This window comes from Rhipicephalus microplus, chromosome 4, assembly GCF_043290135.1.
Source record: "Rhipicephalus microplus isolate Deutch F79 chromosome 4, USDA_Rmic, whole genome shotgun sequence".
Classification (NCBI taxonomy): Eukaryota; Metazoa; Arthropoda; class Arachnida; order Ixodida; family Ixodidae; genus Rhipicephalus; species Rhipicephalus microplus.
The window spans coordinates 13,928,509-13,944,635 of record NC_134703.1 but is presented as its reverse complement, the minus strand read 5'-3'; the positions used below and the strand labels follow the sequence as shown (position 1 = coordinate 13,944,635).

Sequence of the window (16,127 nt, the reverse complement as noted above, 5' to 3'; positions counted from 1 at the left end):
TCTTTACACTTTGTGTATTTGTACGTTTGCATGCATGCGGATGCGTGGCGCAGTTTCTTTGTTCGCCATAGCGACCGTCTAACAAACAACCGAGCTGGCGTCGGCCCTCGCCGGGGGGAGTAGGCACGACTTTCGGCTCGACGGCCCACCGCCGGTGTCGGCGAGGGGCAGCGTCTGTTGCTGTCTTCGGCGTGTTCCGTCGCGCATCCAAATCACCGTGCGCGTCACGGGCGCACGCCGGTGAGGGGGCATGCCAATTTTACACCTATTCCAAAGCGAACGCTGCGAGTGGCCCCGGCGATGGCGTCTCGCTTGGTGGTCCTAGGCTGAGTCATGGTCCCACCGTTGGTACAGCATGGCTCGCTCTTTGCAGTGTCGTCAAATCCCCCCCCCCCTTCCCTTATTCATCGATTGGTCGGTGTGTTATGGTGTGCTGGTATAGTCGAGCCAGCGAGCGCATGGCAGCCGAGGTGGTCTTGCCAGCATCGTGACGCTGCGGTCGATAACATTTGCGTGGGCGAACGAAAGAAACCAGGCTCGTGTAACTCAATGTAGGCGCGTCGTCTGTTCGTCGCAGAGATCACTTCAAGGCACTATAATAGTTGTTCGGTCATTTACTCTTTCGCTGCTTGTATCACTGAATGGAACTTGGAATGCATAGAGATTTATTTATTTATTTATTTATTTATTTATTTATTTAAAAAATACTGCAGGCTAAGAATAGCCCAGGCAGGAGTGGGGCTGGTACAGTATGAGAATATGACCAAAAAAGCAACAATACAGGAGGAACAAACTAACAGGAAAATGTACAACACATTATGGTACAAGATCTAAGTTACTTCATAAAAAATTTTCAATACACCTTAACACGTTTCCTGATTCAAAAATGTGATGTGGTAGTTCGTTCCATTCACGAAAGAAAGAGTATTTGAAATTGTTAGTTCGAGCAAAGATAGGAGTGAAGTTCTGCAAATGATATCGTCTAGTTGGACGCGAAGATAACGGAGAAAGAATATTTGATAGCTCAAGTACACTTTTTTTTTTGCTGGATACATAGAAAAGAAGTTTTAGTCTTGCAGTTTTCCTGTGACATTCTAGAGTTTGAATTTTGTTATCGTGCATTAGTTCAGTTGGGGAATCAGATCAGCGAAATCGGTTGAAAATAAAGCGGACGGCTAACCTTTGGATTTTCTCTAGATTGTTAATATCTGTTTTAGTATGCGGATCCCACATCTCACATGCATATTCCAAACCAGACCTGTTTATTGTATTGTAAGCTAGAAGTTTAGTACTGAGGGGAGAACTACTGAGTCTATGCCTTAGAATGCCTAATTTCCTACGTGCAGATGAACAAATATTTTCAATGTGAGAAGACCAAGTTAGTTTGTTGGTGATTGTTACGCCAAGATATTTGTAACTTTCTGTTAGTAAAATTGGGGTCTCTTCGATAATATTCCGTCCTCGCGCACTGAACAGACACACAAATAAAATGAGAAGGTTAAGTTTCTGTCTTAACCTTCTCATTTCTTAACGTAGAGCCGCCCATAAGTGGCCAGATCATTGCGTCTCATTTTTTCTCCAAATACTACCGCGACTCTTTCAGTTTTTTACTTCTTTTACTCACATCTTTGTTGACGTCCATACTCATTCTGCGTCATGTAGATGTGTGTTACGACGTGATACTCCTTGCGGTATCATGGGATAGAACACATTTGTTCCAGTTTTTGGAAGTGTCGGCATTGCTAAACGACTCTGGTGTCCCGCGCTGCAGCAGCGTTGAATATGTATAGTCTGAGTCACTACACGTACCGCATTTCGAGTCAGCGTTGCGCACGCTATATTTTGCTATGAAAAACGCCACAAACGTTGGCCAAGCGTGCAGGTTGAATCATAATTTTCGTGAGTTAGATTCACGTCGTTTGCAGTGGCAGCGGCCAAAAACTTTGTTTAATATTATTGCATCAATCTCGGCAGCTCGCTGTGACCAATACACCAAGTCAGGTACCTACTGTTTGACAAAATGTCGCTGGAATGAACGTACACGCATTTTACAGCGGATTGGTGTCCGCCAAACTGAAAGTTGTACTGATGCCAAAGTAGCGTGCGACTTCATTACTTCACCGGATGCCAACTGTTAGCATGACAAACCAACTTTATATGTACTACCGTCTATCCGATAATTCATTGTACTACATCGTTTACTACATCGGGGTGGGTGTGCTGGTTGTTGCAACGAGGATAGTGTTTTGATACAAAAAAAGAATAGCTGATCCCTCTATGTAGGAATCGGTATAACACGGAAGTGGAAGGTGTCTTTACAAAGGTAGTTGGTGCATTGTTTCAGCAACAGCCACAAATTGCAAAGTGAGGTTAAGAACGGCAAGTGCTCGAAATTCGCAGTGCACACCTCAACAAAAAGCACGAATGAAATAAGCATACCAAGTACGAGCGCGGACTAACAATGGTCACAGCTCGACACTTAAACAGACAGAAAGACGCATAAAACGAGCCCACAAATATACACATGAGAAGCGTGAACAACTGTCACAATTGTTCCTGCGTCGGGTGCCTGCAGCGCGCTCCTTTCCTAAACGAGGCCGCAATAGCGTTCGAAGTGACCGTCGTCCTCTCCCAAATTACGAGTCTGATAAGCGCCCGCGCAAGAAAGACCACGCTCAGTGGAGGCGGCGCTTCGTGGAGGTGCCGACCTTTTTAGAGCGCGCCCAACGAGAGTCAGTCGTGCCATCTCGCCTCTGATAACGAAAACGCGCTTAAGTTTCGAAGCTCAGAGGACTGCCAAATGGTGTATGGTGTATATAAATGGCTTGCCGTTAGCACTCCAGGCAACATATGCTCTGTGACTTAGGGTTCAGCGCCGTGCGCTGAGAATCGAGAGGTTGCTGGTTCAATTCCGCCCAACGTATGCTTGCTTCTCGTTTTTTTTTTCTTTGAAATCTCTTAGTATATATTTTTCAACATCACTTTCGTGATCAGCAGAGCCGGGGTTGGCCCTGGCATAAAACACCTTTGTGTTAAAATAATAAAATAATTATGTAAGGCTTGTGCTGTTACTTCAGAAATTTTTTTACACAAAGGCATGAGTATTCGTTGTATGTCATTGAAAGCACATATATTGTGATTGAATGCATAAAATGTTTAGTTCAGAAAGAGCTCTTCTTTGTTTGTGCAGGTTCCTGTCAGCAGAGTCCTGTGATATCATACATCAGCAAAGAAATGGTGGTCGGTATAGGAGACACAGTGGACCTACAGTGTTCTGTGCAGTATGCTGAGGCGTACCCTGTAAGTTGTGTCCACTCTTTTACATTCCTCAAAATAAAACTGCAAAGACAAAGATCAAATCTTTTTGTGTAGTTGTTCGCGCTCATTACTTTAATTCAGCGAAAGCTTTCTAGACTCGTCAACTATGAGATCCTGACAATAAAACTCAAAATTGGGAATAATAATAATTGATCTTTAGTAGCATTGTAATGATGTTCATTGAATATTGTCAGATTCCAAGGCTGAACGGGGTGCTCTTCTCTTCAGAACGTGTCTATGGAAGGACCTCTCCCAGCCCACATCTAGGCAGCATAACTTAGCAACCCTAATAAGCGGCTGAATCTGGTGCTAGACATGTAGGGCAGTTTGGAAATTGATCTTGCACAAACTTAGGCATCTTGTTCACAACAATTTGAGGTATTGGTCTTCATTACGTCACTATCGACATGCTGTAATTCGACTAAATTCAACCCCACTTCCATTCATGCCGGCTGTGCCGTCATCACATTCGCTATTTCATGCAGCAGCACTTTGCTGGTTGTTATCTCTGTTTTATTTTATTTTTCTGAAGTAATGAAATCACCAATTCATTTCCTTTGGTTCAATAGAAAGCATGGGGTGACTAAAAGGGATTCATGCAGGATTCGTTGCTTTTAAACAGTGCTTCAAGACTGTATCTCCTGATTCATGAAAAATGTGTGTAGTCACTTTGGCAACTTGCTTTTGTTCTTTTAGATAATCTGGGTGAAGATCAATGAACGGGATCCAAGCAACAACCTGTTTATATCATCTGGGAGCAAGGCCATTGTGCCAGATCAGAGGTTCTCCATTCGGCATGATGAAGGCAGCAACACATACACACTACAGATCACCAAGCTACAGGAAACAGACTCTGGCCTCTACCAGTGCCAAATTATCCTGGGACCCACAAGCAAGCTCAGCTCAAATGTCTATGTTCATGTCAGAGGTATTGACTTGACATTTAGAATTGTGTGCATGACACTTTGAAGCACCTATGATGTCAAAAATTTGTCACGTAAAATTACAGTTATCTTTAACAGTGCAAAGGTAGGACAGTATTTTATTGCAGTCAAGGGTGTGGTAAAAACTTTTGATGGTGCTTTTATATTGCATTACAGGCTGAGTATCATAATTAGATTGTTTGACCTAGCAGTATGCTTATGCTTTGTTAGGCTAAATGACCTACAGTGTGGCCATTTAAGCAGAATGAGACCTACACAGACAGGCACATTAGACAAAGCACTATACTACAGTAAGGACATACAGTGGTTTTTTGCTATGCACACATGAAAATTAAAATTGCTGTATGTGCATACCAACTAGGGTTTCCCAGCAGTTGCGCCTAGTTTCTAATAGTGCCATAATCTGTTAAGTATGAGCAGCAATAAACTTTTGGCATGATTGAAAACATCCTTTCTAAATATAACAAAATAACTGTAGCATTATGCACATGCAAATATTCTGCATAAAATGCTTTGCCAGTCAAGCCACCCCTACAGCCAACCTCTAAATCTCTTGGTTTGGCATTTATGGCAAACTAAGCCTACGAGTGTTAGTCCAATGTAAGTTGGGTCCTAATGAACAAATGCGTGGGCCTGTGTTTTAACCATTGCTGAGTATCATATAGTATAATGGGGTTGACATGTGAAAAGCACACCTGCATTTCATGTATTTGTGCATACAATAATGCAGTACTTTTCGCTGCTCTTTGTAGATTCATTTTCTCTTGTTTTCATTTTGTTTGACAAAGAAATTAGCCTCACCATTACTTTTATTTTATCACTTATGCTGCACATCAGCATGCCTAGGGGAAATATAGTCCTGGGTTATCACATGGCCTCAGCATATCACAGCTGCATGTTCTAGCAGTATTGGGATGAGGTTTGTATAACCATCTCTTGAAATTCTGCATTGTCAGCAACACTGCACATAAAGTTGCACTTACAGGAAACATGTAGCTAACTAACTGCTAAATAAAACAAGATGAGAGTTAAAATCATTATGGAGGAGTGACATTTAATAATGGAATGCTCATGTTGTGTAGGCACATGTTCCTAATGATATTTGGATGCTCACAGCGACTTGAGTGCTTTTTCAGTTTACCTCTTTTGCCTTTTCTTCTTTCACAGTGCCTCCGATTATATCGGACAACAGCACAAGATCTGTGATAGCCAGCACAGGCCAGAACATCACTTTGGAGTGCTATGCTACGGGTCACCCTACGCCGCACATATCCTGGCGCCGGGAGAACAATGACCTGCTGCCCACAGGTGGTGCTGTTTATCGGGGAAACATCCTCAGCATTTTCAACGTCAGCAAGAACGACCGGGGAACATACTACTGCATCGCTGACAATGGTGTCGGCAACGGGGCTCGTAGAAACATTGGTGTTGAAGTGGAATGTAAGCATATTTTGCTTTTTGACTCTTCCTTGTTGCTTTACTTACATATTAGGATGAAAAGGAACTTTGATATTGTTATGTATTTAGTGTAGTATTGATTGGATGAAATGCATCAAACCAAATTTGAAAAGTGATGGCTGCCTAAATGGCAGAGACATGAAGTCAATATTAACTCTCATATGTGATGCTTGGAGCACTTGCCCTGCTGGCTAAAAAGGTACTCTTGCTTTACTGCTTTTAATGTTTGAAACACTATATATTCCATATTTTGCTTGTGAAAATAAGACAAAAGTTATTCTATTGTTACTGGTCATATTACATCCTGTTCAAAGTACTTGTGTAGTATTGTAATATAGGTTTTCAGTGTACTTTGTAAATACCGGCACTTATTTCAGTCCTGCATAAGTATTATTCTGTAGAGGACATCAGTACTTAGTGATTCGAAGTCAGGACACGGAGCTGTTGTCTTCAGGAGTGACAGATAGTTCCTGCACTGGGTTCACATTTCTTGAATTGTACTGACCGACACACAATCAAGACCTATAGACCAGGTGGTTATAAACATAAAAATGTGTTCCATATTTGACTTTTCATATCTCTTGAAGAAGTAGTTACATGTGTCACATAACTTGCGAGCTTGCAGCGAGTAATGGGCTTTTTCAGCAAGGGCTGACTGGGCACAGCCTCATTTCGTGTTGGTAAACCTATGATAGTACTAGGGCAACCTTTCAAGAGTACTGGTATCTAAATTTTTAATGCTTGTCTTCTGTACCAGGCAAAATAGATAGTGATTTGGAATACAAGACTTGTAAGTTATGCAATGGTGTTCCTTGGAAATCCAAGTGAGCCTGTTTTCCTTAGATACAAAAGGTCTGTACATGCTGTCAGTCCTGCCAAAAGATGAAACTATTCATTCAATCAATTATGTCCATTTCCAGCATGTATATTCATAATTCTTGGTCTCTTGTCAAGTGCTTGTGTTTTTTTTTTCATTCACACAGTTGCACCAGTGGTATCTGTGGACCGCCCGAGGTATGGCCAGGCACTTCAAAACCCTATGGACCTGTTGTGCCACATCGAAGCCTTTCCATCACCGTCCATCGTGTGGCTTAAGGATGGTTACCAGCTGAATGACAATCAGTACTACCAGATTTCCATCTTTTCAACGGCCGATGAGTTCACCGACTCCACTCTGCGCATAATTGCCATCGAGAAGAAGCAGTACGGAAACTATACATGCAAGGCACTGAACAAGTTGGGCTCTGATGAGAAGATCATCGAGTTATATGGTGAGTACGAGTTTCTTACAAGCTGTGCCTATATATGCATACTTTCATGAACAGTGCATAAAATGGTATCATGCCGGAGGTACTAAGTAAGTATATAATGGTGACGCTGGATGTTTAAGGAAAAAGGAAACAGTTGGTACAAATGTAGATGCCTGTATGTTTATGAAGATTCATACTATCCCGTGATTCTCCATTCAAGTTTGAAAGCATCAAAAATGCATTATTCATACAAGAAGCCCTGCTGATGTGTTGCAGAAAGCAAGGCAAAAATTAAGGCCTCTGTAATAATCTTGGCTTGAATGCCATGTGTTTCCTTTCTCAGAAAGTGCAACTGTGCAATAGGTTTTGCCTCGCAGGCACAGAAGTCCTTGTGCGCAATGCAGAGTACCAGCATCAAATGGATCCAAAAGACGATTACATGTAGGGAAATACAAAAGTGATTTTCCTTTTTTTTACTATACTCTAATAATTATGACACCAAGTGAAAGAAATTTAACTGTATGGAAACTGACCCCTTCATTAGTTAAAATGAGAGTAAGAGAGGTAAAATGACATTGGGTGTCCTAAAGTGCTTCATTGGCATTGCTAAAATTTGTCTGACAATGCATTGAAACTGTTGATACAGAGTGTCAACAAGAGCATGGCTTGAATCATTATTTAAAAGGGTTGTTTGAGCTGGATCAAGCATAGTTGTTCACTGGAAAGCTATATCAGAAAGAAAAATATTAAATACACAAAGAGCAGTCATATGATGTTCCATGTAAGAGCAGATTGCAAGTGTATTATTTTTATTTCTTCATATGTGGTGTCATTATATTTTACGATAGCACTGCACACAAAAATGGGTTAAAATCTGCCCAGAATATTTCTGATAATTTGCACTGCTTGAAGATTTCTCACTGGCTTTGCTCTTTTTTTCTGTCATTTACAGAAACTGTGAACGTGATCTGCCCGCCAGCGTGTGACAAATCGTACCAGTCTGGTTCCTCGCATTTGCAGAGCTCTTTCGCTTGCTTCTTGGTCATGATTTCAATGATACTTGCCATTACGGTGAACAAGCAATGAGCATCATGACCTTATATTGATATTTTTGTGAAGAAAAAATGAGCCCTTTTTATGAACAAGAAGATTTAGTATTCTTGAGAGCCCACGTCAAGTTTTTTTTAAGTGATGTCTCACAAAAGAAAAGAAAGATTACAGCAGTTTTGAAATTTCGAAATATAAGTGTACGGCAAACTTTTCAAGAAGTTACTGCCCAGCTGCTGTTATGCAGACCCAAATGTATAACAGGCACATTGCTCACCATTTTTGTGTATTTTTAACTACTTAACTTGGATGTAAGTCTCTTACATGCCTTGTGACAACACATGTGGGCTGTGCCTAATCAGCGTATAATAAAAGCAGGAACACTCTCTGCTAATGTGCATAGTGTGCTATGCTCTCAACAAAGTAGTAAAGGAGTGCGTGCCATAAAAAGCCAATCATAAGGAATTGACAGCATGAGTTGACTTTTTCTTTTCTGCCAGGTATTATTCACTGTATTGCTACATTCACTGGACAATATATTTCTACTTCTGGTCATGGTCCAAATAAAGATGATGAGTTCGCTGCACATTGTTAGGCTTTGCTTTTAGACACGTTTTCATTACAAGAATAATGTTCTGTATCATATAAGATCAGTCAACTGCGCTTTTACAACTCTATTAGCTTAGCAACCACCAATAATAGCAGAATGTCTAGTTTAAGAATATGGAAATAGTACATTTAACCGATGCTATACTAGCCCTCACCATCGGATTAAACACTGAAAGCATGTAATGAAGTTCTTTTAGAACAGAGCTTAGAAATCATTTCAGCAAGAAGTGGTACCCAAAATATCTTCGTGTTTCATATTGTCAAATGGCCCTATTGAAGGCATTAATGCAATTTTTACAAGCTTACATGAGCTAGGAATAATAAAAGTATGTCAACATAAATAAACTTTAATCTTTTTTTATATTGCAGCTTTCTCAGGTAAAAGTTAACCATTGCAATGTGGTTTAGTACATTGAATATTCAGATGCTTGAAGAGCTGTGATAACAAAGGATTCTGTGTTTTCTGATTTACTTTTGTGAAACTTTCAACACTGCCCTTCTTGGAAACAAATACCCAGTGTGAAAGATGAAACGTTGGTATAATGTCAGTTACATGCTTTTTAGTACTTCAGATTGTTTTGTGGAATGACACTTAGAAACTGTCTTTGGGATGCTTGACTTTAGAGCAGAGTGCAGCATTGGCATGAGTGCATGAAAGAAAAACAGCAAAAATGTTTTATGAAGTTAATATAGCCGATTTACTTGACTATCAGGCTAACTGCTTCAGCCATAACATAAAAATGTGTGATAGAATTGTTCACTAAAATACTTTTGATGCTTACTTAAATCATACCACTCCTCCCTGCCAGCAGTTGTTTTGTTCAGTGTCCATTTCTTCCTCCTAAAGCCAGCCATATGTATAGTTTCTTATCTTTTTGGTGAGGATGTTTGTCAAACATGTACATGATATTTCTTGAAATTATTGATGTACATAACATATTAATTATTTCAGTTCTCACATGAATAAACATGTGAAATACTTTCATAAGCAAAAATACAATATTGAAACTCTGCTCACATCTTGTCTATATACCTTCTGTATATATTTAAAAAGCTTGAATTCAGCATGTCCTTATATCAGCAGGTTAGTTGGAGCATGCAGGAGAACATTCACAAGCACTCATAAACTGAAACATACCAAAAGTTTTGTTCTGTTTATATTAACAATGAATCCCCTTCCCAAACTATATTTGTGCTAACCATGTGGAGGTGTGTAAACATATGTTATGCACAGGTAGTCAATTGAAAATGAACAGAACAGTACAAGAAGTAAAATTAAAAGAAATATTGATTGCATTTCGAGAAGTCTTTAAGTCAGTACCTTTTTCTGTAACATATAAAAATAATTATATCCTAATGTTTAAAGTGTAAGGATGTATGTTGTGTTTATTACAAGTTTAAATGGAGCATTGTGAACAAATAAGCAGGTTGTCCTTGAGATTGCGAAAGGTTAATGCTTGAACAGAATATGCTGAAATGTGGGAAGATGATTAACGTGTTTCATTACTCAAGTTTGCATGCTTTAAATTTACACATAAGGTTGCCGGGACAATGTTTTTTTCAGTTTGCTGTAATTGTACGTGTAAACGGGGTGACGAGATGTTTTAAATATGAAATATATGTTAGTATTGTTTGTATGACCATTCAATGACCACAAAATGAAGCTTATTTTTCTGTGTTTTTAGAGACTTACCATAAGATTGTGTAATATAGAAGAAGAGAGCACGAGGTTGAGAAATTTGTGTTCATGAAACACATTGTGTTTTGCCAAGACTACCTATTAGCTGCTTTTCGTGCTTGTGCTCGCAGCACACATGCGTGTCACAGCTAAAGCTAAGCCGATTGGCTCACAGAAGCCTGATGAAAGGAATGGGTTCATCAGAACTATTTAGTCTAAGAGCACTGTTATAAGTATTTCTAAATTTGCTGTCTTTGCCACGTCCTCAGATGTTGTGTCAAACAAGCTTCCTAAATATTACAAGTTCTCGACTGGCAAGCATTTTCACGAGTTCCAATACATAAAGCAATAATATGCTTAGTAGCCATAACTGTTGTGGCAGATGGAGAAATGTTTAAAAGGTACTACGGCCTGCTGATGGTGGCTAAACATTGCAGAGTTGCAGCAACCGCCTTTTATTCACATGCTGCGACATTGTGAAAGTGTTCCTTATTTTGTGACTTGTTATATGAAGCCTTTCATTGCAATTGATTGGAAACTGATTTATTTCAGGACTGAGATGTTATATCTTCCACAGAACAGGATGCACAGGCTGTGTATATATATAGTGTAGGGAGTCTCTGGAATAATGCTTAATCTGTTTTATTTTATTTAGTTAAAATATAGAAATTGGTTCTCATGATCCTATACTTATGTCATAAGAGTGATAACAGACATTCATGTTTGTATTGCTTTCAAATAAAGTACACTCAAACCTCGATATAACAAAACCTATTATAACGAACTATTGGTTATAACGAAGTAAATGAAAAATAGGTCAGTCACAGATACAGCAGTGCAAATATGTGTTTATAACAAATTTTCAGATAAAGTATTTTCATAACAGGTGTGATTTTGTTATAATGAGGTTTGAATGTATTTTCAAATTTTCACTGTTTTATTCATGTTAAAACTTTGTTCTGTTCAAATGACTCACCCCGACTCTGGCTTACGTTGTCCTCTTAATCAGATTTCTTGGACATGTATAATCTGGAAAATCTCATTTTTGCATGCTGTATATACACATCAGCGTGGTACCAGAGGTGCCACATTTCATTCATGTATTCATTCAAATATGTCCCAATGTGGAAATCAACTGGCTGTGTAGAGGAGCCTGCCACGTGGCTTTTACAGGTGAAGCAAAGCACGCTTGAACAGACGACAATTGACAAAATAATCTTTAATCGATTCCTTTAACATCTGCAAAACATTGGAATAGAGTGTGGCCATTCCTTAATACTAGCAGAGCTATCTGCTTCAACAGTACCACTAAAATTGAAGATTTGAGACAAGGAGACACTACCTTCATAGTACTACATTTTTTTCTGATTTAAGGCATGTTCCTTCGTACACTGTACTTCATAGAGCAAATTAAATGTATCTGTTAAAATGTCTAGACTTGTGCAAGTCTATCACAGACCATGGTGAATTTGGGGACACAGAGCATTGAGCACAAATATCTATTTTTGTTTGGTCAAGTATTACATAGTGGGCATTTTGAATGCATTACAGCTCTATATATTTGATGTGTAGTAAAAAAGATTAGAAATAAAAAGGCAGAGTAGTTGTCTAAACTTTTTTCAACTTTATGCCCTACCTAGGAGTAGATGCTGGGGAAGTAAGAGCGTAGACAGAGGTGAATGGTATAGTTTAGGGTGGTTAAAATGAGGGAGGAATCGGAAAAAATATGTGCCCTTCAATGATATTCACTTGTCTGCGAGCTCAGAGTTCCCGTTGTCTCCTTTTCCCAAATTATAGCGTCACACTCTTCCCACGTGTTGTCAAACTTCTCCATAAAAGCCAATGGCTGCTATCCTCTAACACTGCTTAAAAACTGGTCAGTGATCAACTGCTTGTATTTTCTCACAACAAGCTGTGGAATGCGTATATTTTTGTACTGTCTGGATTGATGACTAAGACGACCGCAGTGCGGTTTCGACATGAGTGTGTGGCATTTTGTTTTACTTGGAATAAACTTTTCTCATTCTACTTTAGTACCTTCTTCGAGAAGTGCTTTCATGTTTCTGAAAATGAAATGTTGCTGAGAATATTTTAGGGTACCCCATCTGCTGAATGTCGATCAGCATCTTATGAAGATTCAAAATTAGGCAATTGACAATGGTCAATCTTCAACAACGCTACTTTTGACTGGGACAAGCCAGCACAGTAGATGTGCTATGCATTTTTTTTGTTCCTGTCAAAATTGAGGCTGCTTAACATATACTAAAGGGTGGTGTTGCATTATTTCAGTATACCTTTAGAATCGCCACTATGTATAATATACAATTACGTTTCTTAATCTAAATAAAACTCGACAATGAAATATACATGGTAATGTCCGATTGAAATCTGTACGCAAAGTCTATGGTGGTGTCAGATATTCGAGAAAGCACTCGCAGAGTGTTGGCTATCAGCGTGCTAATACAAATAAGTGAATTTCACTTATGCCATGACTCACTTGGAAAACGTTTATAAGCATTCTTCATACATAAAACTGCAGGAACACAGCGTAATATCTCTTACTAACTCCATAAGAGTAGTCAAGAAATAGGCTTCAGTATTTATTATCATTCTGCCTCCTTAAATTTTTCAATCTCTGTACATATTTGTACAGACACAGGTGTGTGGATGTGGGATCCCAATTTCCATTGATATAAAATGCTGGCGACACGCCATATTAATGATGTAATGACAATGTCGAGTATATGTACAAATTGAAAAGAAAATTTCTCTTGAGCAGCAGCTCAGAAAAACGATCACTAGTAGATGAATTCATATTTTCAATGCTTTTAAGAAGTAAAGGTGGAAATATAAATGTTCACACTGCTCAATGTGCCCTTTGTTAAACATATAGTGGAGCATACAGGACAGCTATATAAGATTGTTTCTTGATGCCTGTCGCGTGCAATATACATTGATTTGACTGCATCTCGTAGCTCCATACCACAGCAATTACGTAAGAGACAAGTTCACACTCAAGGGTTTTTGGGCATATCTTACAGGCAATATGCTTTAGAATAAAATAAAGCACAGATTTTAAAAAAGTAATTTGTGGCGTAATGAATGCAGCCAGCACTATTCAGGTACCCACATTTTATCTCGCTGGTCAGTCTATGTAGTATGAAATACTTAACCAACTTTGTTGCTAGCCTGAAAATTATCTGTCAGCACGAATTATTGCGCAGATTCTTCACACTGATCTGAGTAGACCAACGTGGCTTCAATTATAGATCACTGAATTCCGAATCAATGTTGTCAAACATCTATAGTGTGCCGCACCGTCCTAAAGCACTCCAAATGCTTGCGGCTACATCCGTCCCTTAACTCTACTTATTCCTTTTTCTCAACTTATTTCCTTAAAATCGCAGACTTCCCCAATGTTTTGTGCATACAGTTCCTGATGTAGCTCTCGGCAAAACTGAACCATCAGGCATTTCCTTTCTGGTGAAAACCTTGGCCGAATCTTCGCCAACAACCCGATATTGCCGAGGCTCTGATCAAACTTTTTCGCACGAAAGTAGATATGGTAGAAGGTATTGGGACTCTTTAGCGATTCAAGAGATTAGCGCCTTCTCCCCATTCATATATTTAATTGCACTGGTTACTCTTCCCAAGGCTGTTCATGAGGTTATAACACCGATCCAGGCCTGCCTTTCGGCATTTATACCCCAACGAAAATATTTCGCTCACACACTACATGACCCATGCTCTGCTTCATTGCTTTTTGACCCCCTTCAAAGCGTCCAACGTACAACGTTCATTGCTAGGTCGAATGTCCGTAGGTGATAATGAGTTCATGATGGAAGTGCAAATTCAAACTGCGCGCTATGCTTATGGTTGACAACTCTATGGAAGTAAAACTTCTGAGGCACCGATGTCGATAATGTGACACTTTTTTAATAATGCGAATATTCTCTATTATTCTCCTCGTAAAGTAAGGAAGGAGCTACGCACAGTGATAACATATAAATTTTGGGTAAGTTAGGACTGGTGTCACAGCGACCGATAACATGGGCGTAACGTCTGGTGCACTGTGATGTGCCAGAAACACTTGAGCTCATATTTTGTGTCTGCCCAACATACGCACGTGAACGACAAACACTGATTTCTTCTACTGAACGATATCGCAGTAGGTCATTAACTGATAAGACCGTGTTGGGCCCTTGGCCAGACACCAGCAGTGCGATTGTGGTCATAAGAGCGGTCATAACCTTTTTGGAAGCAACTGGACTATATGAGTGGCTATAAATTTTCTCTCAGCCAGAAAGAATACTGCATACTCGTCTCTCCATCTCACCATCGTCATCCATTAGTCTTTATTTCCCCTTTCCCCTCCCCCAGTGTAGAGTAGCAGGCTAGAGCAAGCTATCGCTCAGGCCGACCTCTCTGTCTTTCTGTAAGTAAACCTATCTCTCTCTCTCTCTCTTTTGGGTACGTACAGATTACCGGTGCATCCTAGAGGAGGAGAGGAGGACAAGAACAACAAAAGAGAAGGAAGGGGGGGTTAATCAGACATATCCCCGGTTTGCTACTCTACGCTGGGGTAATGGCAAGGGGGAGTATAAAGATGAGAGAGAAGAAAGAGAAGAGAGACAAAAAAAAAAAAGGATGACGCGTATGCAGCGGTGACACTACACAAAATAAAAGGTTTTCACATAGGCCTGTAGTCCTCAAAAAGCGCACGACGGCTTTGACTGCCTTTTGAGCCGACGGAAAAGGAGGACAGTGCTCCAGTAGCAGCTGCATAGAGAGTGGCCGTTCGTCCAATTGTCGCAATGCGTCAGAAAGCTTCTGTCTTTCAGAGGCAAATCAAGTAAACGGAGTAGCACATGCTCGATGTCTTCTTCGCTGCTGCCGACGTCGCATTCCGCACTGTCGGTGAATCCAATGAGGGTTGTATATGCTTTTGTGAAGGCAACCCCCAACCAAAGGCGAAAAAGAAGCGAAACTTCACGTTGCAGGTAAGTCCGTGGTCCGGGAAGGATTGCGTGCGCTATCATGACCAACCACAGAGTCTCAAGTTTTGTGGCACATGGTGCTCTAGATGGCGCACTATGTCACATAGCGAATCTGACAGAACATAGGACGCGACTGGTGAGTTGAGTGCCAGGGAAACATAAAGAAAAATCAAACACGAAAACAAGAGTTCTGTGTCAAGGTGCAAAAACGAAAAAATCGAATAAAGGTGTAAATTTACTCCAATAAATGCAATAAAATTTTCGAAACTATGCAATAGCTAGGCACAGATATGTCACTTCAGTGAAAGTATGAACAGACAGATATTATGTTGTTTTATTTAAATTCTGCAACACTTCTAGTAGTTATATTCCCTGCAGGAGATCAATTACGTAACATACAAGTGCACGCACAAAGAAGCAAGTATTTTCTGGAATACCTTGCTGGGTACACTTTTCAAAAATTGATTACTATGGGTAGAAAAAAGAAGATAATATGTAAAACATAATGCATGCCCTAGGGTAGACTGGAAGTAAAACTTCCCAGGTGCTGATGTCCGTGTGGCTATACTTAACTGTAATGGGACTGTTCTCTGTTATTTCCCTCCTAAAGAAATGATATATATACCCTAATTGTCTCAAATGATTTGGCAAAGTACGCGTTCTCAATGCACCACAGCAAAATGCCCACATCGTTATCGCGGTTGCAAGTATGCCTCATGGCGTGGCGGAAGTGTTTCCTTCCTCCATGCTAGGGTGGCTATGATATCCATGCGCCGTGGTATATCTACTAGTTTGCCAACTGCGGGCGCCGTGGGGGCACGGAGAA

General features: G+C 40.0%; 1 protein-coding gene across 1 annotated transcript in view; it reads left to right on the top strand.

Moving 5' to 3' along the window:
- LOC142814176 (lachesin-like) overlaps nt 1–8,406 on the top strand; it is a 33,840-nt gene extending 25,434 nt beyond the window's left edge. Inside the window, exons 2-6 of the mRNA XM_075892203.1 lie at nt 3,191–3,300; nt 4,015–4,246; nt 5,430–5,702; nt 6,704–6,991; nt 7,923–8,406. Of these exons, the coding sequence (XP_075748318.1) occupies nt 3,191–3,300; nt 4,015–4,246; nt 5,430–5,702; nt 6,704–6,991; nt 7,923–8,056 (1,037 nt within the window). The 3' untranslated portion in view covers nt 8,057–8,406. The remainder of the gene's footprint in view (nt 1–3,190; nt 3,301–4,014; nt 4,247–5,429; nt 5,703–6,703; nt 6,992–7,922) is intronic.
- The last annotated feature ends 7,721 nt before the right edge of the window (nt 8,407–16,127 follow it).